This window comes from Sus scrofa, chromosome 8 (assembly GCF_054392235.1).
Source record: "Sus scrofa isolate SSC_HxYL_T2T_F1_AM1 chromosome 8, Sscrofa_HxYL_maternal_Yorkshire_Landrace_v2.0, whole genome shotgun sequence".
Lineage (NCBI taxonomy): Eukaryota > Metazoa > Chordata > Mammalia > Artiodactyla > Suidae > Sus > Sus scrofa.
This window is the reverse complement of record NC_139390.1, coordinates 119,825,997-119,853,975: the sequence shown is the minus strand read 5'-3', so window position 1 is coordinate 119,853,975 and position 27,979 is coordinate 119,825,997. Positions and strand designations below refer to the sequence as shown.

Genomic DNA, 27,979 nt, shown 5'->3' with positions numbered 1-27,979 from the left:
CCACAGCAACGCCAGATGTGAGCAGTGTCTGCAACCTACACCACAGTTCACAGCAACACTGGATCCTTAACCCACTGAGCGAGGCCAGGGATCGAACCTGTGTCCTCAAGGATGCTAGTCAGATTCATTTCTGCTGAGCCACGACGGGAACTCCTGGGCTACAGTTTTATCATCCAAGGAAAGTGCGAGTTGACCTCGGACTGTCATGGTGCTTAGTCGCATCAGCAGAAGGGCGGTAACATATTCAGGTTTCCCTATAACGGGGGTCTCCCACCTTGGGATGCCATCTTTCCCTTAAATTCTTGTCCTTGATCCTCTGAGTGCAGGCTTCCTTTTATCTTTCACTAAATGACCTGAAGCACATCTTGTGCTTTTAGGTATGGTTTTATTTTTTAATTTAATTTTATTTTTGTCTTTTTAGGGCCCCACCCGCAGCACATAGAGGTTCCCAGGCTAGGGGTCAAATGGAAGCGGTAGTCACCGGCCTATGCCACAGCCACAGCAACTCAGGATCCGAGCCGCGTCTGCAACCTACACCCCAGCTTACGGCAAAGCCAGATCCTTAACCCACTGAGCAAGGCCAGGGATCGAACCCGCATCCTCATGGTTCCTAGTTGGATTCGTTAACCACTGCGCCATGACGGGAACTCCTTTCTCCAAATGGCTTTGATCTTTACCACCCCAACCCTAATATTTTCCACAAAAGAACAGTAAATACTTTTCTCGTCAAAAATTTTTTTGGCTTACATCATCTTTTATTTTATTATAGTCCATAAATATATTATAAATTAAATCATTAAAGAATTCATATTTTAAGGCCCTTCAGTCTCCAAAGTTCAGGAATCTATGTACTTTGCTCTCTCATGTCAAACATTAAAACACGAGACGTAACACTGCCAACTTGACATTCAATTTGAAGCGTCTGTTGAGTAGAATAAGTGAAGTACTTTCAGGAATTTCAAGTAAGGAATTAACAGGCGAGAGGCTGAACTAACAATCTTGACGTGGTTTGATTATCCCTTGGATTTAGTCTTAGGACTACTCATTTGCCTTTTTATTTACACATCTGAGTGGAAATGCAAATTCTTCCTTTAGAGGGGACAACAGAGCTGGGACAGAAAGGACACTTGCATCCGTTCTCTAGAACTCTGGATATTTATCTTACTGTAAAGTGCTAATCCCCTCATGTCTTGAGCCTCTTACTGAGCAGTGAGTGTTTATCTGTGCACAATCCATTTCGCTTGTGGCTGGGATTTTCCTGGGGGTCTGGGGCACCGTCACGGAGCATTTCAGAGCGTGCTTCATTTGGCATCTGCAAGACAGGCGCGCAAACTCCAGCGGGCAGCACACCTGGAGCCCGGCCAGCCTCCAGCCTCCGCTCTGCACGGCTGATTCCACAGGCCCACAGGCAACACAGCACACAGGAGAATACAACACAACACAGCACAACACAACAATGCCCATTGTTCCCCCCCCAGCCCTGATTAGCATCTTCCGTAAACATCTGAAATGTGGTGCTAACCCAAAATCTGGGACTTCACGCAAAATTTCAGAAACTCATGCTAACTTTGTTAATGCCAAAGGGGGAGCTCCCTTTGCTGGAAGCTCCTTTGCAATGCCAGTTCGGTTCCCACAGCTGCAATTCCATCCCAGGCTCAAGAAGCCACTCTTGAACAGCAGCTAGGAACTGATTTCTAGCATTGGTTTGTGTAGCACCAAGAGACAGAAGTATCCTGTTTAGCAAAATCACTTGCTCGCCCTTAAAGGGTCTCCTGTTTCTCACTCAGCAAAGACTCTGGCTGACTATGCTGCAGTGCGAGCGGGCTGCAGGCACCAAGTGTTCCTTTACGCATCGAAGGCATAAACAAATAAATTATGCAACAGAATCTCTCAAGTTTTTTTCCTTGCTGTTTCCCGACCCAGGGAGCTCTTTCTCACACCCTGGGTAGCTCAGGGAGAGAATGGGGAAGCCCTCTGCTGGAAGCACATCAAATGCAGAAACTAGGCCACTTCTTGCCAGATGGTTCCCAGGCCTCGCTGCCAGTTGAGGTTTATACTTTAGTTCTCTTGAGGAACAAACTCTGGCATCTTGGAGTCACGCTGTTTATGCTTTTGCTGATTAAACAGGGCTGTGTGAGACTCAGGGCAGCACCAGGCGGCCCTCAGACAAACAGATGGGCGCTTAGGCCATTTGTTCTCTCTGGATTCTGAAGGTCCTCTTGGCAAGCCAGAGAGATTTTTTTTTTTTGGCTTTTGGGTTTTTTTGTTTTGTTTTGTTTCATTTTTTTTGCTTCTATTTTTAGTATGAGAATGATCCTGTAAGAATGATTTTTTTTCTGGCTTTATTCCTTTCAAGTGGTGGGACATTTGTCTTGAAATTTAATTGTGCACTCACAGGTGGAACAGTAAGCTACCCCTAGCAAGGATGGCTTTTATTCTAAAGGTCATCGTACAAAATTATTTTATTATTTTATTTTATTTTATTTATTTTTTTTAAGGGCTGCACCTGTGGCGTATGGAAGTTCCCAGGCTAGGGGTCCAATCGGAGCTGCAGCTGCCGGCCTATGCCACAGCCACAGCAATGCAGGATCTGAGCCATATCTGAGACCTACACCACAGTTTGTGGCAAGGCTGGATCCTTAACCCACTGATCAAAGTCAGGGATTGAACCCAAGTCCTCGTGGATATTAGTCGGGTTTGTTACTGCTGAGCCATGATGGGAATTCCAAGGGCCATTCCTTGAATGGAAACTTCTATCTCTTCCTTTATTTTATTTTATTGTTTTATTTTATATTATTTTATTTTATTTTAATTTTATGGCCTCACCCGTGCATATGGAAGTTGCAGGGCCAGGGACTGGAGCTGAGCTGCAGCTGAGCAATGCTGGATCCTTTAACCCACTTTGAGGATTGAACCAGCTCCTTGGAATTGATCTGAGCCATGGCAGTTGTATTCTTAACTCACTGCACCACAGTGGAAACTCCTGTACAATTTTGTAATTTGTATTCCTTTTTCTTAAATTCCCCCAATTTTAAACTTTTCCCTTAAATATTAAGTAAGCAAATCTTACCCTGGTTCTGCATGGACTGTTCTCAGAGATCACATTCTCCATTTTGGCTCCAAAGGCATCTTCTAAATCTACATCAAGGAAGATACAATGGATAAGACATAAGAACATAAAAATCTTAAAAATTTTTTCTGACTGTAAGAATGCCTTTAGGGATATTCCGTTGTGGCTCAGTGGAAACAAATCTGACTAGTATCCATGAGGACGCAGGTTTGATCCCTGCCCTTGTTCAGTGGGTTAAGGATCTGGTGGATGCAGTGTTGCTGTGAGCTGTGGTGTAGGTCGAAGATGCGGCTAGGATCTGGTGTTGCTGTGGCTGTGGTGTAGGCCAGCAGCTGTAGCTCCAATGTGACCCCCAGCCTGGTAACTTCCATATGCTGTGGGTGTGGCCCTAAAGATAAATAAATTAAATAAATAAATAAAACTTAAAAAAGAATGCCTTTAATGAAGGAAAGGTACCTGTGTTTAAAAAGTGTCACTATTAAAATCACTGCTTTTAGGGAGTTCCTTAGTGGCACAGTGGGTTAAGGACCTGGCATTGTCCAAAAAAAAAAAAAAGAAGAAGAAAGAAAAAAAGGAAGAGGATCTGGCATTGTCACTGCAGTGTCAGGGTTGTTGCTGTGGCTTGGGGTTTGATACCTGGCTAGGGAACTTCCACATTCTGTAAGTGTGGCAAAAAAAAAAAAAAAAAAAAATCACTGCTTTTAAACTTCTATTGTAGCATTTCAGGGTTATTAGTGGCACTAAGCCTGTGGTAGCTCTGCCTCATTAACTTTGGTAAAAAAGAATTCTTTAGGAGTTCCCACTGTGGCTCAGTGGAAACAAAACCGACTAGTAACCACGAGGACGTGGGTTCAATCCCTGGCCGCACTCAATGGGTTAAGGATCCAGCATTGCTGTGAGGTGTGGTATAGACTGGCAGCTGCAGCTGGGATCTGACCCCTAGCCTGGGAACTTCCATATGCCACAGGTGGGGGCTAAAAAAAAATTTTTTTTCAGCCCCACCATTAAAAATGCTCAAGCCCTGAGCTGACTTTTAAGTAAGTTACAGATTTGCCCCAACCTATATCCTTTCTTCCTCCTGGCACTTCAAGCGACCAGAGGCAACACAGATGTGTGAGTCCATTTTTTTTGTTTTGTTTTGTTGTCTTTTTAGGGCCACACCTGTGGCATACAGAGGTTCCCAGGCTAGGGGTCGGATCAGAGCTAATACTGCCGGCCTACACCACAGCCACACCAGATCAAAGCTGTGTCTGCAACCTACACCACAGCTCACGGCAACACTGAATCCTTAACCAACTGAGAGAGGCCAGAGATCATGGTTTTGTGTTGCTACCTTACTATCTAATCTCAATCTATGCTCATAATTGACAAATACTAACACAAGATTGTAAATTAATATACTTCAATTTACAAAATTAAATTGCAGTTCTCACTGTGGCACAGTGGGTTAAGAATCAGACTGCATCAGCTCAGGTTGCTACAGAGGTGTGGGTTTGATCCTTGGCCTGATGAAGTGAGTTTAAAGGACCTGGCGTTGCTGCAGCTGCTGCATAGGGTGCAGCTGAAGCTTAGGTTGCAGCTTCAGTTCAGCTTGGATTCAATCCCTGCTGATGTGGACATTAAAAAAAAAAATTAAATCGTAATATACGAAACAGAGTCAAATGATTCAGTGTATACAGCAAATAACTGTTAACCTATACTTGTAATTAATCATGCTTTACATGGTACAAAGCTGAAAGACTACACTGCAGCACCTTCAGAGCACAGCACAATGCAGACATACAAGTTTTTTTAAAAACCGGTAATGATAAAACTGTGCCATTTGAGTAAAAACTTAAATTCCTGGGGTTGAGCACAAATAGAAGATTTTGATTTAATTAAGAGTCCATGTAGTTATGAGCTATCTTCTTCTAGTTCCAAATACAATTTTATACATTCACCCCCACCCTCCTTTATTTCTGCCATGAAAAGCAAGATGCCCCAGGAGTTTCTGTCGTGGCGCAGTGGTTAACGAATCCGACTAGGAACCATGAGGTTGCCGGTTCAGTCCCTGGCCTTACTCAGCAGGTTAAGGATCTGGTGTTGCCGTGAGCTGTGGTGTAGGTCGCAGACGTGGCTTGGATCCTGAGTTGCTGTGGCTCTGGCATAGGCCGGCGGCTACGGGCTCCGATTCGACCCCTAGCCTGGGAACCTCCACATGCCGTGGGAGAGGCCATAGGAAAGGCAAAAAGACAAGGAAAAAAAAAAAAAAAAAGCAAGATGCCTGTCAGATGATAACTCCAGGGTAGGGGACAGAGAGGTACCTTATCTAAAGATCTGTGGACAGACCTGTTAGAATCCCATCAAGCTGGTCCACCATAAACTTGGCGTCTTCTTCAGTGAAGCACATAGGTGGTTTTATTTTAAGCACGTTTCTGTGAGGTCCATCGGCACTGAGAAGCACTCGCTTTTCTTTCATCCTAATTAGTGCAGGAAATACATGTGAGTGCCTACAGGTGCTAACTAAGATTATTATTTCAGAACGATGTGCCAGCAGAACAGTTTAGTATTTGCATGCAAGAAGCCCACGTGTGTGAACTGCATGCGTCGTAAACGTCCCTTAATTAGGGAGATGGGAGGAAGTCAAAACAGAGCTCAAGCGGGTGGGCGTCTTACAGGTCGAGACACCGCGCGGATGAGGGGTGTGTTTACTTGTAGATGATGTGCTGGGCTTCAGCTGTGGCCGGGGTCCTTTTCTCACGGTCCTTCACTAAGTCAATTCCGATAAAAAGGCCAACACCCCTGAGGGAGGTAAAGAAAGGAAACCTGATATACATTCTATCAAGCACTGCACTGTCACAAAGGACATCATCCTGGCTTCTTTTTTTTTTTAAAGTAGAAAAGTCAGGGAGTTCCTGTCGTGGCACAGTGGTTAACGAATCCAACTAGGAATCATGAGGTTGTGGGTTCCGTCCCTGGCCCTGCTTAATGGGTTAAGGAACCGGCGTTGCCGTGAGCTGTGGTGTAGGTTGCAGACGTGGCTCGGATCCGTGTCGCTGTGGCTCTGGCGGAGGCCTGCAGCTACAGCTCTGATTCGACCCCCAGCCTGGGAATCTCCATATGCCGTGGTTTCGGCTCTAGAAAAAGGCAAAAAGACAAAAAAAAAAAAAAAAAAAAAAAAGAAAAGAAAAGAAAAAAAGAGTAGAAAAGTCAGGGAGGACATATAGCCAAAAGTTAACAGTGATGACATCTGGGTTCTAGATGAAAAATGACACATGTTTATTATTTTTTCAGTGTTTTCTAGATTTGGTTTCATGTAATTTAATTAAAATCTAGAAGGCAAAATATAGGAGATCCTGTCGTGGTTCAGTGGTTAACGAACCCAACTAGTATCCATGAGGACATGGGTTCGATCCCTGGCCTCACTCAGTGGGTTAAGGATCTGGCATTGTTGTGGCTGTGGTGCAGGTTGGTGGCTGCAGTTCGATTCAGCCCCTAGCCTGGGAACTTCCAAATGCTGAAGGTGTGGCCCTAAAAAGCAGACACGCACATACAAAAAATTCACTTGGAGTTTCCATCATGGCGCAGCGGAAAGGAATCCCACTAGGAACCATGAGGGTGCGTGTTCGATCCCTGTGCTCGCTCAGTGGGTTAAGGATCCGGCGTTGCCGTGAGCTGTGGTGTAGGTCGAAGATGTGGTTCAGATCTGGCATTGCTGTGGCTGTGGTGTAGGCTGGTAGCTGTAGCTCTGATTGGACCCCTAGCCTGGGAACCTCCATATGCTGCGAGTGCGGACCCAGAAAAGCAAAAAAAAAAAAAAAAATTCCTTTGGATAAATGAATAACCACATGACAACTTCACGATAAACATACCTGATATCACCTATCAAAGTATGTTTAGCTTTCTGTTTATTCAGTAACTCGGTAAGATAATTCCCTACTCTTGTGGCATTTCCTTGAAGGTCTTCATTTTCGATTACATCCAGGACGGCCAAACCAACAGCAGAAGATACTGGATTTCCTCCATACTGCGGAAAAAAGATAAATGAGAGGCAGAATAGTTAAGTAGTTCATCTATGAGAAACTTGGCTCATATATAAGCAAGTAAAGATATAACTTCAAGGAGTTCCCTGGTGGCCTAGAGGTTAAGGATCTGGCATTGTCACTGCTGTGGTGTGGGTTTGATCCCTGGCTGTGGATTTTTCCCATGTGGTAGGTGCAGCCAAAAAAAAAAAAAAAAAAAAAAAAGAAGTATCATTTTAATGAAAATTTCACTTGTGATATTAGTTTCTTAGATTTAGAATACAGTATGATTCTATTCATTTAGGGTTGAGACTTTCAAATTATATATATGTTGCATACCTGGTATGGAGGACTACTGGGGAATTTATTAGTTCATCCAGACCAAAACCAGACATTGTGTTGGGAATTAAGGATTTCAGCGTGTGGTTTAGTTAGGGGAATATGGGTTTCAGCCCTTGAATATCTGTGTAAAAAAAGCTAAGCAATATTTTCTCTAGATAATTTATGTACTAAGATTTGAATCTTACTTATAGTTGTAACAAATCTTATTGTGCATATGGCACAAACTATAATAATCTTTCCAAGCTTAAAAGCTTATAACTTTTTGGGGTAAAATCAAGAAATAAAATTTCCCAAAGATAGAAATCTAGTATCTCCCTTGACAGCTAGATAGCATTTATAGTTCTGAAGCATCTAAACCCTTTAGAAGTGTTCTGGGAATTTAAATTGATACAAAACAAAAAGGTCACATCATCTGTTAATGAAATATCATAACCTCCAGAGCTTAGGAGGGCAGTCATCTATCACTGGTACAATTAATAGGAACATTTTAGGAGGGGGAAAGACACACAAGGAAAAATACAAGAAGAAGAGTGCCAGATAGAATGAAATACGGTTGGATCAAAGTTTGGCTAGAGTCCTGGGGTGGTTAGCTGGCAATGGGGAGATTTATTCTTTATTACATTGGAAAGAAGCTTAAGAACACGCATGATTTTTCCCTCTTAGCATTTAGGTGGGAGGCCAAACTTTACCGTATTGAAATACTCTATCCCAGAGCTGCTGAAGGCTTCTGCGATTTCTCTGGTTGTCACCACACATGCCATTGGGTGGCCATTGCCCATTGGTTTTCCCATGGTGATGATGTCTGGAACGAAATCTTCACCAAGCATTTGGAAGCTCCAGAAATGTTTCCCAACTCGGCCAAAGCCTACTTGAACTTCGTCCGCTATGAACACACCTCCTGCTCCGCGTACATATCTGAAAAGGAAAAAGGCAGTCTAATGTCTTCAGGTCACCAAAGAGTCCCTAAACCCTCCCAGAAAGATGCAGATTATTGAGGACTTAAAAAATGTTGTTAACCTGAAATCTGCAATCTTTGTTAAAAATATTTCAGGGCTCAAATCCCCAATGACATCTATGTGATGTCACCGACTTTGAAAAATAACCACGTAACTTCCAGCTTAGACATGGTCTACATTGTTTGTGTTTGAACTGCTTAACGTAAGCCTTACTGCACTATTTTCAGTGGGAAAAGAAAGAAGTGAACAAGACGTAGTGTTTAGCAGGGTTCATCTTCAAAGGTTTACTAACAGTAAAGCTTGGACACCAACCAATTAGAGAGGATGCCAGATGGGTAGCAGAGCAAAGTCCTGGAGGCCCCCCTGCTGGACCATGTGTAAAACCCTTTACTTGCTGCATCAAGGGAACGTGGAGGAGGTCCAGGAGTCCTGGGCAGCAGGCACTCCCGTGGCCATGTACCAGCTAGTCTGGATGTACTTCAATATTTGAACCAGGACGGTCCTACAGAATTGTCACAGTGCCTTCCATTTGACCAAGGATGCCCAAGTCAAGTACATACTCTGCCACTTTCTGGAAGTAGCCTGCTGGAGGAATTATTTGTCCGCCACAACTCTGCATGGATTCAGCAATAAAGGCAGCAATCTATATAAGAGAAGATGGGGTCAAAGTCCATTAAGTCCCCTCCCATACTCCCTGAAAAAGAGGACTTCTTAGAGAGCAGATTGTTCAAATGGTTGGGAATGGACCTGTGGCAAGAGACAAACTGGCCATCTGATTAAAACGGAAAGATGTCCATGCTGAAAAGAGCATGTGATCTTAAGTGGGAGTTTCTGAAATTGTAGGGGACTGATGAAACCACCATGAGGAATGGTGGACAAGGCGCCTTCTACGTTGTCATAATTACTTTAAATGCAGTGTTTTCATTAGGATCCACTGAGTAAGACTGATGTCTTGATCAGTCTTTGATAGGAACCTCTAAAAAACTACCCAGGTTCCAAACACATCACTCCGATGCCTGTTTGCTCAGTCTGGTAAATTAGGATGCCCTGAGCTGGGAATCTGGACTAAGGAGATGAGAGGGTGACTTGTCGCTACAAATCTTAGTGACTGTGCTGTGTTTCGGGTCCTTGACCCGAACCAGACTTAACTGAACAGAATCAGGCAATTCACCATAGAACGACTTCATTCTAGAGGCTAAGAAAGGAGAAACAGAAAAATAGGGAACACGGAATTAAGAAGAGAAAGCATAGTAGAAATAGTATGAGATAAGAAGTCAACAGAAATTGTCTCAACATTGTACATCAACTATACTGCAATAACACTTAAGAGTGAAGAGAACCAAGGTTCTAGACCAGACTACCTAATGGCAGTTTTAAGATATGAAAAAATGAAGGGGTCGGGAAGAAAAAGAAGAAACAGTTAAGAAATACAAACAACTCTCCATCAGTAAGATACATATACTTGCGTTGGAAAACACAAAGCCTTCTTGTTTTGTTATTTTTTTTTTTTTTAAATTGGTTTTGGAGTTCTCTTGTGGTGCAGTGGATTAAGTGGCATTGTCATTGCAGAGGCTTGAGTCACTGCTACGGTGCAGGTTTGATCTCTGGCCCAGGAACCTCCACATGCCATAGGTTCGGCCAAACAAAAACAATTTTTTTCAAAGGCTAAGAAGATTTTTTTAATTGCCATGTTGATGACATAAGCCCGTTTAAAGGCAAAGCCTGTGTTGAATCACATTAAAACTGCGTATAAGTAACACCCAAAGGGACTGAGCATTTGACATGAAGCTGAGGACAGGAGGGTGAAGACAGAAAATGCAAAGTCTTTCTTACTTGGAGGATTCTGGTTTGTCTTAGAAGTACAGACCCAGACTGGAAGGATATTTTTCTGCCTTGTCTTACCCAGGCTCCAGACTTCAGCAAAGTTGAACCAGCTCTCGGGAAGGGCCCAGGCTCCCTGGGTCTGCACTGGTCCTGAGGCCCAGGGCCCCTCTGCCTCTCCCCCTCTCTTCTCCTGGTTTTATGAGTCCCTCCTGCTACTCTCGGTTGGAATATTCTGTCCATGGGCTGACACCTTTCCTAATTCTCTCCTCTTATCCCTTTGCACCAGAGTCTGCATCCCACGGGGAAGGTCAGAATTAGACCACCAGTTCTGAATGCCATATAGTAATTGCATTTCCAGGATCAAAAAAAAAAAGCAAAACATAGACAGTCTTAGAGACCTGACTATAATAATGCACTTTTGGAAATATGAACCGAGTGAAAATGTAACCAGGAAACAGAAAGAAAATTGAGATCTAATCCTTTGCTACCTCTCAAGGTATCACAATGATTTCAATCCATCTCATAAAAGAGGTTAAAGTATTTCCAAAGCTGCAAATACGAACCTTCCTTCCCCTGTTATGAGCTTCCTCAATAATTTTCTTCACTTCATCGGCATAAGCACCGGCCGGGTCTGCATGGTCTTCTCTGTATTTACCTCTGTAAGTATCTGGAGATGGGGCCTGAAAATATCACAAGATAACAGTTACTCATAACTTGTCTCTCAGACAAAGGCGCTTTTAAGAGCATATCCCCACAAGAGCACAACACAACGGTGACCTGTGGATTTAAGTGACTCCAGGTTCTTTTGCTCTTTGTCCTCACATGTCTGCATTCCAAGAGAACTGAAATCTCTGAACAGGAACTTAGATTTGCTCCTCGACCCTTATAAGTCAAGACCCAGGGAGTTCCCGTTGTGGCTCAGTGGTAACGAATCTGACTAGTATCCACGATGATGCAGGTTCGATCCCTGGTCTTCCTCAGTGGGTTAAGGATCCAACATTTTGCTGGGAGCTGTGGTGTAGGTCGCAGACATAGCTCGGATCCCACATTGCTGTGGCTGTGGTGTAGGCTGGCAGCTGCAGCTCTGATTCAACCCCTCACCTGGGAACTTCCACATGCCACAGGTGCAGCCCTTAAAAAAAAAAAAAAAAAAACGCCTTATCCCAGACCCAGCTTGCTGGCATCAGAGACGTCACAGACAAGAGCAAACTTCACCCAGGTCTGTGGGATAGCTAAACATTTAAAGCTAAAATAGATGTATGCAGCTTATTTCCTACTATCTCCAACTGTATAAGTTAAAAACAAAATATAAATGTGATAGAGTTTCCGTCGTGCCTCAGTGGAACCACGAAGTTGCAGGTTCGATCCCTGTCCTTGCTCAGTGGGTTAAGAATCTGGCGTTGCTGTGAGCTGTGGTGTAGGTTGCAGATGAGGCTTGGATCCTGTGTTGCTGTGGCTGTGGTGTAGGCTGGCAGCTACAGTTCTGATTAGACCCCTAGCCTGGGAACCTCCACATGCTGAGGGTACAGCCCTAAAAAGACAAAAATAAAATAAATAAATAAATAAATAAATAAACCACATCTTGTCATTAACTAGCCCTTTAACTTAGGCTAGTCACATAACTGCTCTAGAGCTTAGTTTCTTTTCTTTTCTTTCTTTCTTTCTTTCTTTTTTTTTTTTTTTTGTCTTTTTGCCTTTTCTAGGGCCGCTCTCGCAGCATATGGATGTTCCCAGGCTAGGGGTCGAATTGGAGCTGTAGCCGCCGGCCCATGCCACAGCAGCCAGGGATCCGAGCCGCGTCTGCGACCTACACCACAGCTCATGGCAACGCCGGATCCTTAACCCACTGAGCAAGGCCAGGGATCGAACCCACAACCTCATGGTTCTAGTCGGATTCGTTAACCACTGAGCTATGATGGAAACTCCTGGAGCTTAGTTTCTTTTCTATGTTCAGTTCAATGAAAGGACTGGGTTATCATTAGGCACTCTTCCAGTACTAACATTCTGATTCTTGGATTCCAAGATACTTACCACATGCACAAATTCTTTCTTGACATCTTTGCCCTGCTGAAATTTATATGGACTGATCTCAATTAAAGATGTTAGGTGACCATGGTAAGCACTGAAAAGAAAAAGAACGAAATCACTCAAAGAAAGATGCTTTCCTAGTATATGAAAAATGGCATTGCATATCACCCAGGGAGAATCTCCACAGTGGTGCCAGATTTAACTATATGGAAACTAATTTTTCATGATAAGACTGGCCATGAATTTGTCCAGCTCTCTTGACTCAGGTCATAAAACACATAGAAAGCCAAATATATACCTTCATAAACAGTTACTTTTTAGCAAGAAATAAATCTTTTATCTCTATCTTTATATAAGATCTGCTCAATTAGATTGTCTAAATATAAAAAGTGATTTTGATAGCTTCATGAGAAATTTCAAATGTATGTATTCTTTAAATGTATCTGATAGTTACATTCTAGTAAACTTTAAAAACAACTGAGTTCCTGCTGTGGCTCAGTGGAAATGAATCTGACTGGTATTCATGAGGACGTGGGTTTGATCCCTGGCCTTGCTCAGTGGGTTAAGGATCCGGCGTTGCCGTGAGCTGTGGTGTAGGTCACAGACACAGCTCGGATCCTGCGTTGCTGTGGCTGTGGTGCAGGCTGGCAGTTGCAGCTCTGATTCCACTCCTAGCCCTGGAACTTCCATGTGCGCCAGGTGCTGCAAAAATAAATATAAATTTTAAAAGGCCTATGAATAGATAAAGCACAGAGGGAGGATGTCTCTTACCATAGATTAAAACATGCTACAAAACCATGGTAACATTAGTATGGTACTGGAACACGAATGACGAAATGGACTGGGACAGAAGGCCGGCTCAGAGACACAGCCATTCATAAAAGGTAACACAGTGGACTTCAGGTAGATTCAATATGAGAAGTAGCCAGGGGTTCCCATCATGGCTCAGCGGTTGACGAACCCGACTGGCATCCATGAGGACTTGGGTTCAATCCCTGGCCTCGCTCAGTGGGTTAAGGATCTGGCATGGCCGTGAGCTGTGGTGTAGGTTGCAGATGAGGCTTGGATCCTGCGTTGCTGTGGCTGTGGCGTAGGGCGGCAGCTACAGCTCCGCTTGGACCCCTAGCCTGGGAACGTCCAAACGTCTTGGGTGTGGCCATAAAAAGACAAAAAGAAAAAAGGTAGAAGAAAATGAAGAAGAGCATCTTTATGATCTGAGGGGTGGGGATGGGTGTGTGTGTGTGTGTGTTGGGGGGGAGATATTAACAAAATTTAGAAAACACAACCATAAGATGAAAATGTCAACTACTTATTTAACCAAAGTTCAAGATATCTTTTTGGGAGAATTGAAGGATACCGCAAAGTTAAGACAGATGACAGATTGGAGAAAAAATACTTGAAATGTCAAGCTAAAAGAGAAGAATGTCCAAAATGGTGCTTCTTAAATTTGTGTATACATATTAAGATCACTTGAGAAACTTAAAAATATGTACTGTTTCTTGGAATTCACCTCTGGAGATTCTCTTTAATTGGTCTGGGGTACAGTCTGAGCATTGGCATTAAAAACAGAAAACTTCCCTGGGAAATTCTAAAACCCAGTCAAGGTCGAGACCCTCTAATCAAACTATGTGCACAACCACAAGCCAACAAGAAAAGGATGGGCAAACAGAAAAATGGGCAAAGAATATATAAACAAGCGACTCTCAGGAGAGAAGTCACAAATGCAAAATAAATACATAAAGAAAAGGATGGGCAAACAGAAAAAATGGGCAAAGAATATATAAACAAGCGACTCCCAGGAGAGAAGTCACAAACGCAAAATAAATACATAAAGGGATACTCAAAATTAGAAAATTTCAAACAAAAATACTGTTATCATTTAATACCTGTTAGACTGGCAAAAAATTATGGAAAAACATAGAAATTAGGATATACTCCGAGGTTTTAGCGAGGATATGGAAAAATGGGCTATTTCATGCACTCAGTAGAGTGGCAACCACTCTGGGGACTGAGCTGACGGTATTTAGGCAAATTAACAATGTTTACAGTACCTCTGTGGCCCAGCAATCCTGTTTCTAGGTGCTTATCCCTAAGAAACTCTCAGAAAGGTCCCTAAAGGCACATGTACACGGGTGCTCACGGCAGCGCTGCTCGTGGTAGCTGGAGGAAAGGGCAGTCAGTCTCCATTCTGTGTAGGCAGAATCACATCTCCCCTCCCAAAGACACCCACGTCCTAAGCCTCAGAACCTAAGAATATGTTCCATGGCAAAGGGGACCTTATAGATGCGATTAAATTAAGGACCTTGAAAAAGATCGATAATGCTGGAGGGTAGAATGTTCTCAGAACAGCCTTTATAGGTGAAAGAAGGTGGTAGGCGGATGGTGGCCAGAGACAGAGGAGGCGATGCGAGCATGGAAGCAGAGGCTGGAGTGATGCGAGGGCTGACTCTGAAGGTGAAGGAGGGGACCCCAGGCCAAGGAATGCAGGAAGGAAGCTGGAGGCAAGGAAACAGTCTTCCCTAGAGTCTCCAGAAGGACTGCAGGCTTGTTGACACCTTGACTTCAGCCTGTTTTGGCCTTCTGACCTCCAGGACTGTAAGAAAATCAACTTATGTTGCTTAAGCCACTACAGTTTGTGACAACTTGCTCTAGCAACAACAGAAAATGAATACACCATCCAACACATAAAACAAGAGAAGCCTAGGAGCTCCTGCTACAGTGCAATGGGATTAGTGGTGTCTCTATGGTGCCAGGACATAGGTTAGATCCTTGGCCTGGCACAGTGGGTTAAAGGATCTCTGGCATGGCTGCAGCTGCAGCTTAGGTCCCAACCGCAGCTTGGATCTGATTCCTGGCCTGGGAACTCCATGTACTGCGGAGCTGCCAAGAAAGAAAAAAACAAAAACAAAAACAAAAACAAAAACAAAAAAAAAAAAAGAGGAAGAAAGAAAAAACCAAAAAACAAGTCTATAGAAGGGCAAGAAGTAAGGTCCATTTCAGTGGCTCAACACATAACTAATGTGTGAAGAGTCAATGCTGATTCATGCAAAGCCTATGAGACCATGACCACAGCACCCAAAAGCCTCTAGGCACTTAGAGGCATCCTCCAGGCCTGAGCTGGCCTTGAACCCTTAATACATAATAAAACAATCCTTTTGCCATACATCCAGCCTCCTCTGTATGTGCTCATGGTATGAGTGTGGATCAGATCAATGTACTTTTGTCTCTAAAGGAGCGTCCTGCTGACATGTCCTGTGTCCAAGACTTACTGGTCAAGAGTGATCACGTCTTGATGGCCTCTGAACTGCCGAGCCAGACGTAAGGCTAAGTCATTGGCTTCAGATCTATTCGGATAGCAGAGAGAGAAGGGACAATGAAGGTGACATCAGCCCTTTTAAAAATCTTTTCGCAGAACTGTATAAAGAAATAAGTTAAGGCCCTTTCTCCCCTCAATCTTATCCACCCAGCCATCTCACTTTATCCTCCTAATCCCTTCCAAATGCCTTCAATAAAGAGTGAGACACAAGAGTTCCCGTTGTGGTTTTCAGTGGTAATGAACCTGACTAATATCCATGAGGACTTGGGTTCGATCCCTGGCCTCGCTCAGTGAGTTAAGGATCCAGGATTGCCATGAGCTTCGGTTGCAGGTTGCAGACGTGGCTAGGATTTGGCATTGCTGTTGCCGTTGCTGTGGTGTGGGCCGGCAGCTGCAGCTCTGATTCATGTCCCCTAGCCTGAGAACTTCCTTATGATGAGGGTGCTGCCCTAAAAAGTGAAAAGAGTGAGCTACAGAGGAAGTTCAATGCAAATTAAGGCTATTCTGCTTATTTCAAACTTTAGCCCAATTCAGCCACATCAGTAGCTGGCTAATGTTGAGGAGACCAAGAAGCTTAAGTGTGATTTCAGTGGGAGGAATGGGAGGGGCCCACTCACCTGGTTACTAAGCTATGTTGTACTGACCCAATACTTGATTAGTTCCTTATCTATGAAATGAAGATCATAGCGTTTTTTGTGTGTGTTTTTTTTTTTTTTTTTTTTTTTTTTTTTGCTTTATAGAGCCACACCCACAGCATATGGAGGTTCCCAGCCTAGGGATCAAATTGGAGCTACAGCTGCTGGCCTACACCACAGCCACAGCAAGCAGGATCCTAGCCATGTCTGCAACCTACACCAAAGCTCACGGCAATGCTGGATCCTTAATCCACTGAGCAAGGCCAGGATCGAACCCACACCCTCATGGTTCCTAGTTGGACTCGTTTCTGCTGAGCCACGACGGGAACTCCATCTAATAGTTTTTTCTTACATACGTACATATACATCAGGTTAAAAATAAGAGTTTATTGGGGAGAGGGATAAGTTAGGAGTGTGAGATTAACATATATACACCATATAAAACAGATAAACTGCTTCACTGTTCACAGGAAACTAACACAACATTTATTTTTATTTCCTTTTTTTAAGGGCTGCACCTGAGGCATGTGAAAGTTCCCAGGTTAGGGGTCAAATTGGAGCTACAGCTGCCAGCCTACACCACAGCCACAGCCACAGCCACGCAGGATCGAGCCGGGTCTGCAACCTACACCGAAGCTCACGGCAACACCAGATCCTTAACCCACTGAGCCAGGCCAGGGATCGAAAGGAATCTTCATGGATACTAGTCGGCTTTGTTACCACTGGGCCATGACGGGAACTCCCAACACAACATTTAATTGTACTTCAATTAAAAAAAAAAAAAAAAAAAAAAGAGGGAGTTTCCGTTGTGGCTCAGCGGTAACAAATCTGACCAGTATCCATGAGGATGTGGGTTTGATCCCTGACCTCGCTCAGTGGGTTATGGATCCAGCCCCTCCGGTGAGCTGCGGTGTAGGTTGAAATCTCGGCTTGGATCTGGTGTGGCTGTGGCTGTGGTGTAGGCCCACAGCTGTAGCTCTGATTTGACCCCCAGCCTGGGAACTTTCATATGCAGGGGGTGTGGGCCTAAAAAAACAAACAAAATAAACCCAAAAAAGAAAAAAAAAAGATTTATTGAAGGGAAAGAAAATAAAAATGAGTTTATGCTGTTTATACAGCTTTACTCCCAATGTAACATTGCCCTGAGAGCTTTTCGCCTGTCATTAGGCATGTATTTTCATACTAAAACAAAAGCAAAAACAAACAAAAAAACCCATACTTTATAATGTCTGCATGATATTCCATGGAATGAATATATAATAATTTCAAACTTATAGAAGTTAAAAGTTGTAATGTATCTATTCACTTGAATTTATTTCTCCTGCCTTTGTGTTTGTGTTGAAATATATGTTCAATTGCCTAAGGAAACAAATCAGTCAAGGGGGGGAGTCTTTCCCCCCCCCCGCCCCAGCTGTCCTGGGAGTTGTTTGCTTCCCTGTAATAAAGATTTGGCTTGCTTAGAAAAAAAAAAAATCAGTCAAAAAGCTTATAAGAGGAGTTCCCTGGTGGCCTAGTGGTTAAGGCATTGTTACTGCTGGGGCTTGCATTTGATCCCTGGACTTGGAACTTCATGCTGCAAGTGGGGCGGGAAAAAAAAAAAAAAAAGCAAGCTTATAAAATTTATATAGCTATAACAAAGAAGAGTTCTTTCTTTGTTAAAATTCCTTATGCACACTCTGAAACAACTATCTAGGTTTATCTAGTCTTGAGCTACTTACCCTGCTGCTCAAAGAGGTGAGTACCATTTCACTAGCTAGGTTTCTCTCACAAGAACATTACGTTTGAATATTGTTGCCATGGTTACAACCCAGGTATCAATCCTTTTAGCAAAACCTTGAGTGGTACACACTTGTTAATCAGCCAATCACATAGGCTGTGTCAAAAGCCCTGGAACACTGTCGGATGTCTCGTCTACACTGGGCTGGTGAACCGAAGCAGAATGGCCAGATCCCCCACATGGTCATTAGCAAATGGAAAAAAAAAAAAGAAAAACTCAGGAAACCATTTTAGATATCTCTCTACTCTGGAGTTCCCATCGTGGCTCAGCAGAAATGAATCTGACTAGCATCCAAGAGGACGCAGGTTCAATCCCTGGCATCATTCAGTGGGTGAAGGATCCGGCGTTGCCCTGAGCTGTGGTGTAGCTCACAGATGCAGCTCGGATCCCGCGTTGCTGTGGCTCTGGCGTAGCCCGGCAGCTACAGCTCCAATTCGACCCCTAGCCTGGGAACCTCCACATGCTGCAGGTGTGGCCCTAAAAAGACAGAAAAAAGAAAAAAAAAATAGATATCTCTCCTCCACCAAGAAGCAAATAAAGACGTGTGAGAGAGAACAAGGAGATGGATGGGACCGGAGGATGGGTGGGAAACATACCCTGAGTTTGTAAAATAGCAAACGGAGAGTTTGTCCGGCAGGGTTGCTGACAGGCGCTTGGCATACTCAACAATGTTGTCGTGGAGGAAGCGAGAATTTGTATTTAGCAGTTCCATCTGTTTCTGGGCAGCTTGGACCACTTCTGGGTGGCAGTGTCCCACTAAAATTTAGAGGACAAAAGGCCCCCCCACCCCATGAGTTACAATTCTAAAGGCCTGGGAAGGGAGGGGGATTCTGCCGCAAGAAAAAAAGAAGTTGATTTTGTTTCTCTCCCGCATTTTGTTCTAGTTTTTCCTTGCCCGGGACTCCCGGCCCGGTTCAGCCAAGGGACGGCACTGCCTGGGACAAATATGACTGGGGCCAAGTCTGCCTTACTCCGTAAAGGGACCCTTCAAGGCACAGCCGAGAAAGTACATTACCGTGGGCAACATTGTTGATGCAGTCCAAGTACCGGTCGCCTTTCTCATCAAACATGTACTGCCGCTGGGCTCGCACTATTTTGATGGGATCCGCAGCAAAGAAGACTTTGCAAGAGGGCCTAGAAGTGATGGAAAGAAATGCTTTGGTCTGGTAGGACTGCTCAGGGTGTTTCTCGTCAGTGAAGGTCACGATCGATGGAAACTTACAGGTCCAAAAAGGAAAGGGAAAGCACAACTTTCGGGGACATGCTTTTTTTCATCTCATGTGAGCCCAGAACTTTCTCTTGCTTTGTAGAGCTGTCCCCACCGCCTAGGGAGGTTCCCAGGCTAGAGGTCAAATCGAAAGGACAGCTGCTGGCCTGCACCACAGCCACAGCAATGCTGGATCTGAGCCACATCTGCCACCTACACCAGAGCTCACAGCAACACCAAATCCTTAACCCACTGAGCGATGCCAGGGATCGAACCTGCAACCTCATGGTTCCTAGTCAGATTGTTTCTGCTGCTCCATGATGGGAACTCTCCTTAAGCTTATTTTATCAAATATGCTCTGCTTTGACCAATCTATTTAAGAGGCAGATGGATCAACTCTGACAGCTCTAATGATACAACCAATAACTGATTTTCCTTTGGGAAATTTTGTTCTACCAGGAAAAAAACCCCAAACTTTTTTATTCTTTTTGAGGCTTACTATGTGTCAAGAACTGACAGGTATTACAAATGCGATCTCATTTAATTCTCCCAATAATATAATAGGGGTTATTACTAGTCTCTTTTTTTTTTTTTTTTTTTTTTTTTGGTGAAGACCCTAGGGACAGAAAAATTAAGTTTTTCAAGGTTACACAGTTAGTGAGAAAACCAGAATTTCAAAGTAGTCTGTTTTATACCAGAGCCCAAAATAGAGCTTGCTTGCTAATCTAATCTAATCTCTCCCTCTGATCTAATTTGTAAAGAAAGAATAGCTCTAAAAGCTAAATACAAATAACTTAGTGCTAAATACTATGCAGATTTTACAAATCATTTTCCTGTCTTTTGAGTGGCACTTGTCCTGCATCAGATGGATTTTCCATTCTTAAACAATAAAATCCAATTATTCTTCTAACCCTTGAACACGCTCCCTTGAGCATAATAAAAAAATCTCCTGGAGTTCCCTAGTGGCTTAGTGGGTTAAGGATCCGGTGTTGTTACTTACTGCTGTGGCTCAGGCCAGGTCGCTGCTGTGGCGTGGGTGCAATCATTGGCTTGGGAACTTTTTTTGTTGTTGTTATGGCTACACCTGTGGCATATGGAAGTTCCTGGGCCAGGGTTAAATCCAAGGAGCAGCTGCATCTTACAGAGCAGCTGCAGCAATGCCTGATCCTTTAATCCACTGTACTAGGCCAGAGAACAAACCCGTGGCTTCACAGTGACCTCAGCTGCTGCAGCTGATTCTTAACCCACTGTGCCCCAGTGGGAACTCCGCTAGCCTGGGAACTTACTTCTTCATATCTTGGGGCTTGGCCCAAAGAAAGTCATCCATGTTTTTCGTTATTTGGCTGGCAGTCTGGAGTATAAATTTTAGCAACATAGAAACATCACAGTTTTCTGAATTTGGCTCTATGGACATTTAGAAACTGAAACAAAATATGTTATTATTTTTTCTCTGCTTTTTAAGGCTGCACCCACAGCATATGGAAGTTCCCAGGCTCGGGGTCGAATCAGAGCTACAGCTGTCGGCCTGCACCACAGCCACACCCAGATCCAAGCCACATCTGTGACCTATACCACAGCTCATGGCAACGCCGGATCCCCGACCCACTGAGTGAGGCCGGGGATGGAACCCGCATCCTCATGGATGCTAGTCGGGTTCCTTACCACTGAGCCACAACGGGGAACTCCGAAACGACTATTTAATGGGAATTTTTTACTGGATCAAATTCAGCTGTTAGTGAACAAGTTGAAATCCAGAAAAGCCCTCTGTTATGAAAGTGGGCTGAAAACTGCAGACTTCATCTTGCCTTACTAATGCACTTCCCACCTTGTCACTCAGTCTTCAGGTAAAATTCTTCTCTCACTTCATGGTTAAATTCCTCCTTCCACAGAATTTTCTCCGCTCAGAAATCATTATGTTTTCATTGGAATCTGACTTTACAGGATTAAAAACTAACAGAAAGGAGTAGTGATTATAAAAAGGAAGGAGGGGGAGTTGCCTGGTGGCCTAGGGCTTAAGGATCCCTAGCTGTCATTGCTGTGTCTTGGGTTCAATCCCTGGCCCAGGAACTTCCACATGCTGCTGGCAAGAAAGAAAGAAAAGGGGGCAAGGAAGTGATCAGTGATTGGGTAACGAGGGAGGTTATCTGGCCGTGTTGACCCTATTACGGGGTTGAGAGAGATTTAACTAGTCTCCCAAACCACCTAGAAACTTCCTGGGTGGAGATCAGAAGATTTCTTAAATTGCCCAGCATTTCTTTGAAGAGGTTATTTTCTTTCTTGGGCAACCCCCCCCCCCCAAACCTGCTGAAGTGCTTGTTAATTACATGTAACTGTTAATTGTGAACAGCCACAATTATTTACATGCAGTTTTTAGGAAAACCAGATCCCACATTAATTTCACTTGCTCCCTCCCGGTGAAGTGGAGTTATTCCTACTTTCATAGATTAATTTCACAGAGGTCACAAGGTAACTTGACACTCCACCAGGACCAGAGCTCAGCTCTGACTTGAGGTTGGGTCCTGGAGACTCACCAGTATATTTTCAAGTCGTTTATAATACCAGCAAAACAAAAATAGACTGGAGAGAACATTCCATCTTTAAACCGTAGTGAGGGCATGGCTGGGGAGACGAAGGTAAGTGACGTCTCTTACCCTTAAGAAAGTAGTTTCAAAGTTTTCTGTTTTACTGTCTGGATTAACCCCCACACGTCTTAACCAAGTGTGCAAGGAGAAGAAGTTCACTTTAGACAAAAGCTGTCAGAATTAGTTTTCATAGCCATCGTCAAAAATTTTAAAAGTTCATGATTTTGAAAAACTTTCAAGAGTTCCCTGGTGGCTCGGCGGGTTAGGGATCCCGCATTTTCACTGCTGTGGCTTGGGACCGGGACCTTCCGCAGGCCAAAGATGCAGCCCAAACACAAAACCAAAAATAAAGAGAAAAACTTTGGAGTTGGTGGGAGTCTACCATCTCCCTCCCAGAGCTCATCCCTGCAATGGTATTTCTCCTTCAGTGGAGATCAGCCCTCACGGTCAAGTCCCCCGGCCGGCCGGCAGCCCTCCGCACACTCCGTGGGCTGCAAAGCGCGGGGACCACTCTGCAGCCTCCTGGGAGGCGGTCCGCGGGGATAGCGGGGTCCCGCGCGCTCCGGGGAGGGCGGCGACGCAGGCGCAGGTGCGGCAGCCCGCAGGCCCCCACCCTCCCTCCCGGAACCTCCCCGCTTCAGCTCTGCGCCCCCTGAGCTGCTGTTTTCCCCTCTCCGCGCCTTTCCTGGGGGCTGGGGACCCCTTACCCGATGTGCTTCCTCCTCAACGCCAGGGTGTCTTGCTTGCTGTACAGCTCGCACATGGTGGCGGGATGCCGGGGGCTCCCAGGGGGCTCCCTTCTCCGGTCCCTGCGCCTCCCTCGCGAGCCTGCCCCGGCGACTTCCCTCAGTGGGTCTCCTTGCCCTGGGCACTGGAGGTCCTGGGCGGCATCAACTAGCTAAGGTCATCTCCTTTTAAATCTTGCCCTGCCTTTGCCCTTCGCCAAGCCCCACCCTCCTCCTCCCCACCTCTGGCTGGTGCCTGCTAGGCAAGTCCTTGACTAGCCACTCAGTCGCCACCCACCCCCGCCTCCATCCCCAGTCCAACTGGCTCCTCTTCCCGCCCTGCTGCCCACTTCGACTCCCAGTCCCTGCTACGTTTTCTAGTTTGGCTTTTATTTTGCTAAGTTTGCCTTCTCATGGCTTTTTTTTCCTCCTCTGCCGGTTCCTTCCGTACTTCCGACTTTTGTTTTCTTCTTCTTTCCTTCCTTCTTTCTTTCCTTTTGTGTCAATCCCGTTATTCCCTGTATACATGCAAAAATAGGGGCTCTCTGGAGCTATCAGGACTTTTGTCTTCATTCCCTCTCCAAGCATATCCCTATACCGCAATCTACTCAGCAAAATTAACAAGTCACATGCCCCGAGGACACATACTAGGGACTCAGGCTGTTGCTTGTTGGGAGTGACAATGTATATCTAGTTTCAAACATCTGCTTTAACAATAAGTCCTCTTCTGATTTCTCTGGAGTTATTCAAACTACAAACTATTTACTTGACTTGTCTGGTTCAGTCCTCGAAACACCCTTTTGTGCCATGAGCCTGGGAGTTACCATCCTGTTTAACATACGGCAACAATGGAGTTATTCCTTGTTCCATAATTACAGATCTGATGGTGAACTTAAAATTCATTCCTCGATTTCTTGACCTCCTTCAGGATGATCTCACACTGATCAAATTTGAAGCTAAATATGTGGACAGAAGGAAACCTAATTAACTATAACATTAAATTGTAAGTCATTTGAAAAACTAGAGATCATCTAATTTATCACCTCTAGATAAGGACAATTAGGCACAGGAAAGGTAAAATCTCATTCAGGGTCATGCAGCTACTCCGCCCATAGAGTTTAGACTAGATCATTTCATTATTTGTTTTAAAAGACCGCTCTGGGTTAAGGATCCAATGTTGCCGTGAGCTATGGTGTAGGCCAGCAGCTGCAACTCCGATTTTTTTCTTTCTTTTTTTCAATTCTTTTTTTTTTTTTTTTTTTTGTCTTTTGTCTTTTTGTTGTTGTTGCTATTTCTTGGGCCGCTCCCGCGGCATATGGAGATTCCCAGGCTAGGGGTTGAATCAGAGCTGTAGCCACCGGCCTACGCCAGAGCCACAGCAACGCGGGATCCGAGCCGCGTCTGCAACCTACACCACAGCTCACGGCAACGCTGGATCGTTAACCCACTGAGCAAGGGCAGGGACCGAACCCACAACCTCATGGTTCCTAGTCAGATTCGTTAACCACTGCGCCACGATGGGAACTCCTGCAACTCCGATTTGACCTCTAGCCTGGGAACCTCCATATGCCCCAGATGAGGCCCTAAGAAAGACAAAAATAAAAATAAAAGACAGCAGAGAAAACCTAATTTACCCATAAGAACACGGTAAATATTTGTAACCAATATTTCTCTCGAATAAAGTTGTTAATAATGCCCTGCAGCGAGTTCCCAATGTGGCTCAGCAATAGCAAACCCGACTAGGGTAGGCGCAATCCCTGGCCTTGCTCGGTGGGTTGTAGGATCTGGCGTTGCCATAGTAGGTGGCAGACTCGGCCCAGATCCTGCGTTGCTGTGGCTGTGTCGTAGGCCGGCAGCTGTAGCTCCAGTTTGACCCCTAGCCTGGAAATTTCCATATGTCCCAGGTGCAGCCCTAAAAAGATTAAAAAAAAAAAAAAATACCCTTCAGGAGTAGTAGAATTCCATTCCCTAAGATGAATTGGGAAATGGAATTCAGTGAGAAACAGTGTGTCAAGAATTCTAGATGAAGTAAATGAGGGCAGAAGGCACTTAGGAAATTTGCAAGAAATCCCAAATCATGTCATCTTGGTCTAGTTCCACACTCACAGATAGTGTCAAGTGTACATCTACTCTCAGACCTCCTAGACCCAAGGAAGTAAATTACAGATAGGCAGGCTCCTGTACCCCTCCAGCGCTCCTTCCAGTGCTTTAAAATATGTTCTTTGGCGTTCCTGTCATGGCTTAGTGGTTAACGACCCGGACTAGCATCCAGGAGGGCTCAGATTCGATGCTCGGTCTCAATTAGTGGGTTAAGGATCCGGCGTTGCTGTGAGCTGTGGTGTGGGATCCGGTGTTGCTGTGAGCTGTGGTGTGGGTCGCAGATGTGGCTCGGATCTGGCGTTGCTGTGGCTGTGGTGTAGGCCGGCAGCTGTAGCTCTGATTAGACCCCTAGCCTGGGAACCTCCATATGCTGCGGGTGCAGCCCTAGAAAGACAAAAGGCCCCCCCCCACCCCAGTAAATAAATAAAATTAAAATGTGTTCTTTAAATAATGCTGGACTATGGGTCTTGGGGTCTTGATCTGATCTTTCCATAAACTAGCTGGGCTTCTTGATCTTTTGGAGGCTAAAACTTCTTTAAAATATTGAAATTCTGTATTAACCCCCCCCCCCAAATCTTTCTCTAACTCAAAGCATTGCAGGTAGGGCTGGAAAGAGATGATTGTGGGATGCAAGTCTAGATTCGTGTTGAGATCTCAACGCTCCTGTTTTCTTGGTTCCTTTTATTTTTAATTTAATTTAATTTTATTTATTTAATTTTTTTTTCTTTTTTCTTTTTGGGGCCACACCTGAGGCATATGAAAGTTTCCAGGCTAGGGATCAAATTGGGGCTGCAGCTGCCAGCCTATGCCACAGCAACACAGGATCCGAGCTGCGTCTGCGACCTACACTACGGCTCACAGCAATGCCTGATCCTTTAACCCACTGAGTGAGGCCAGGGATCGAACCCTACTCTTCATGGATACTAGTTAGGTTCATTACTGCTGGGCCACCATGGGAACTCCGGTTTCTTTATTTTTTCAGCAGGGTTGACTCGCCTTTCTCCTTGAAACACTCCCTCTTTTGATTTCTTAATATCACTGTATGTTCCTGATTTTCTTCTACTCTCTCTAGACATTTAAATGTTTGTGTTGGAGTTCCCATTGTGGCTCAGCATAAATGAATCTATTATCCGTGAGGATGCAGGTTTGATCCCTGGCCTCGCTCAGCGGTTTAAGGATCTGGCGTTGCTGTGAGCTGGGGTGTAGGTCGCAGACTTGGCTTGGATCCTACGTTGCTGTGGCTGTGGTGTAGGCCAGTGGCTACAGCTCCGATTTGACCCCTAGCCTGGGAACCTCCATATGCTGGGGGTGTGGCCCTAAAAAGACAAAAATAAAATAAAATGAAACAAAATTAAATTAAATTAATGTGGGTATCTCTGAGGGTACGGTCCTAGGCTTTTTCTTTGCTCTGCACTCTTTCTCAGGGTAATCCAGAAAAGATTCCCTTGGATTTAGAAGCCAGCAAGATGCCAAAATTACATCTCAACCAATATTTCTTTTCTCAGTCCCAGATTCTCATCTTCACTACCTTTCTTGATGTGTGCACTTTTTTTTCTGGCCATGTCCATAGCAGACATAAATTCCTGAGCCAGGGATCAAACCATGCCCCAGCTGAGACCCAAGCCACAGCAATGACAACATCAGATCCTTAACCTACTGAGCCACCAGGGAATTCTTAGACACGTCCACTTTGAGGTCCCAGACTTAATGAGTCCAAAATGGGAGCTTTGAACCCACCGCCAAAACGATTGCATCCAATAAACTCCCTGTTACCAGGCATTTGTTCTTTCCTCCAAGATATCTCAAATGCTCACAGTGTACCACCGAATATTTCAGTTGCTGCACAGAAGCAGTGAACTAGACTGAATGTGCTTGCCTTCATCGGCTCCTACTCCAGATCTACGTCGTTCAGTGCATAACCACTGGCCACAGGTGACAGTTAAGGACTTCAGGTGTGGAAGGGCTGAACTGAGATGGTCTGCCCGTGCAACACACACACTGTGTTTTGAAGACTCTGTGCACAAGGAATTGTAGGGAGTTCCCTGGTGGTCTAACAGTTAATGATCCAGCATTGTCACTGCTGTGGCTTGGGTTCCATCCCTGGCCTGGGAACATCTGCATGCGGCATGCGAGGCCAAAAAAATAAATAAAATAAAATACATCTTAATGGAGGTCTATTTCCAATGAGGCTTTTTCTATAAACCTACATCATTGGAAATGCCTCATAGAGTAGCTACATTGTTTCCTTTACTCATAGACATACTGTGTGTTAGGTTTGGGGGGAAGAACTACAGGACATGATCTAGTCTAAACTCTCTGAAAAACCTAACAAACTTTTTTTTAATCTCTTTTTTTTTTTTTGGTCTTTTTAGGGCCATACCCATGGCATCTGGAGGTTCCCAGGCCAGGGGATGAATCGGAGCTGTAGCCACCAGCCTACGCTAGAGCCACCACAACTCGGGATCTGAGCCGAGTCTGCGACCTACACCACAGTCACGGCAGCGCCGGATCCTTAACCCACTGATCGAGGCCAGGGATGGAACCTGCGTCCTCAAGGATACTAGTCTGGTTGGTTAACTGCTGAGACATGGTGGGAACTCCAACTTTTTTTCATCTTAAAAAAAAAAAAATACGTCTTGAATCTATCTGCTCTAACGCTCTGTACTTCTGCCTGTGTAAGCCTTCTGTATCTTGCTGAGACCCACACAAGCACGCTCTGTAACTCACTTCCTCGCTTTTCCAACCCAAAAGGATATCCTTCCCCTTTAAAACTTATCAATGACCTGCTTGCATCTCCAGGTTCATTTTGGACTCTCCCTCTTATCCCCCGTCCCCACCCAACACAAACACCACACCCGTCTCCCTTGTCCTGAATCTCGGCAAAGACGGGTTTGCTTCTGTTTTCACTTTAATTATTACAGTCAATCTCAGAGAGGTCATTCTTGACTAAGCTAACTCAAATAGTTCTTAATCAATGGAAAAAAACGAATCGCTACCCTGTTCCTTAACTCACTCTTTCTTTGGCCTTTGTTTAGTTTGTCCAACAGTGTACCCCAGCACTAGCACAGCCCCTGCTTATGGTAGAGGGATAAATATTGTTGACTGACTGACTGAAAGGGAACCCACTTAAAGACAACACGGGTCAGAGTTCCTGTCGTGGCTCAGTGGTTAATGAATCAGACTAGGAACCATGAGGTTGCGGGTTTGATCCCTGGCCTCACTCAGTGGGTGAAGGATCTGGCATTGCCGTGAGCCATGGTGTAGGTCGCAGATGCGGATCCTGCGTGGCTGTGGCTGTGGCTGTGGTGTAGGTCAGTGGCTGCAGCTCTAATTTGACCCCTACCCTGGGAACGCCCATGTGCTGTGGGTGCTTCCCTAAAAAGCAACAAACAAACAAAAAAATCCACAGATGCGTA

At 44.7% G+C, this 27,979-nt stretch overlaps 1 protein-coding gene and 1 non-coding gene across 3 annotated transcripts; one reads left to right on the top strand and one right to left on the bottom strand.

Annotated features, from left to right (window-relative positions):
* Positions 1–733: 733 nt before the first annotated feature.
* On the bottom strand, positions 734–22,627 carry ETNPPL (ethanolamine-phosphate phospho-lyase). 2 transcript variants are annotated; one of them, XM_021101686.2, is made up of 13 exons: positions 22,446–22,627; positions 18,965–19,083; positions 18,546–18,705; positions 15,491–15,565; positions 12,225–12,315; positions 10,757–10,873; positions 8,930–9,012; positions 8,103–8,328; positions 6,922–7,076; positions 5,762–5,851; positions 5,399–5,529; positions 3,071–3,138; positions 734–1,312 (listed from the first exon to the last, which is right to left on the bottom strand). In XM_021101686.2, the coding sequence occupies exons 1-13, from the start codon at positions 22,499–22,501 to the stop codon at positions 1,184–1,186; spliced, it is 1,500 nt and encodes a 499-aa protein (XP_020957345.1). In that variant the 5' UTR covers positions 22,502–22,627; the 3' UTR covers positions 734–1,183. The 2 variants fall into 2 exon arrangements, with proteins under 2 accessions (XP_020957345.1, XP_084829386.1); XM_084973260.1 differs by lacking the exon at positions 18,546–18,705.
* Positions 22,628–26,729: 4,102 nt separating this feature from the next.
* LOC146401008 (small nucleolar RNA SNORA18) lies at positions 26,730–26,864 on the top strand. The gene has a single exon (XR_014814190.1). It is a non-coding gene; the product is annotated as a small nucleolar RNA SNORA18 (small nucleolar RNA).
* The last annotated feature ends 1,115 nt before the right edge of the window (positions 26,865–27,979 follow it).

Bases quoted from the DNA above. Each gene is read 5' to 3' on its own strand.
- ETNPPL (XM_021101686.2), bottom strand. From the start codon at position 22,501: ATGTGCGAGCTGTACAGCAAGCAAGACACCCTGGCGTTGAGGAGGAAG. The intron at 18,706-18,964 runs GTAATGTACTTT...TCTAAATTTTAG, and splicing joins CATCAACAATGTTGCCCACG to TGGGACACTGCCACCCAGAA. The intron at 7,077-8,102 runs GTAAAGTTTGGC...TTTTTTCCGCAG, and splicing joins GGATAGAGTATTTCAATACG to TATGGAGGAAATCCAGTATC.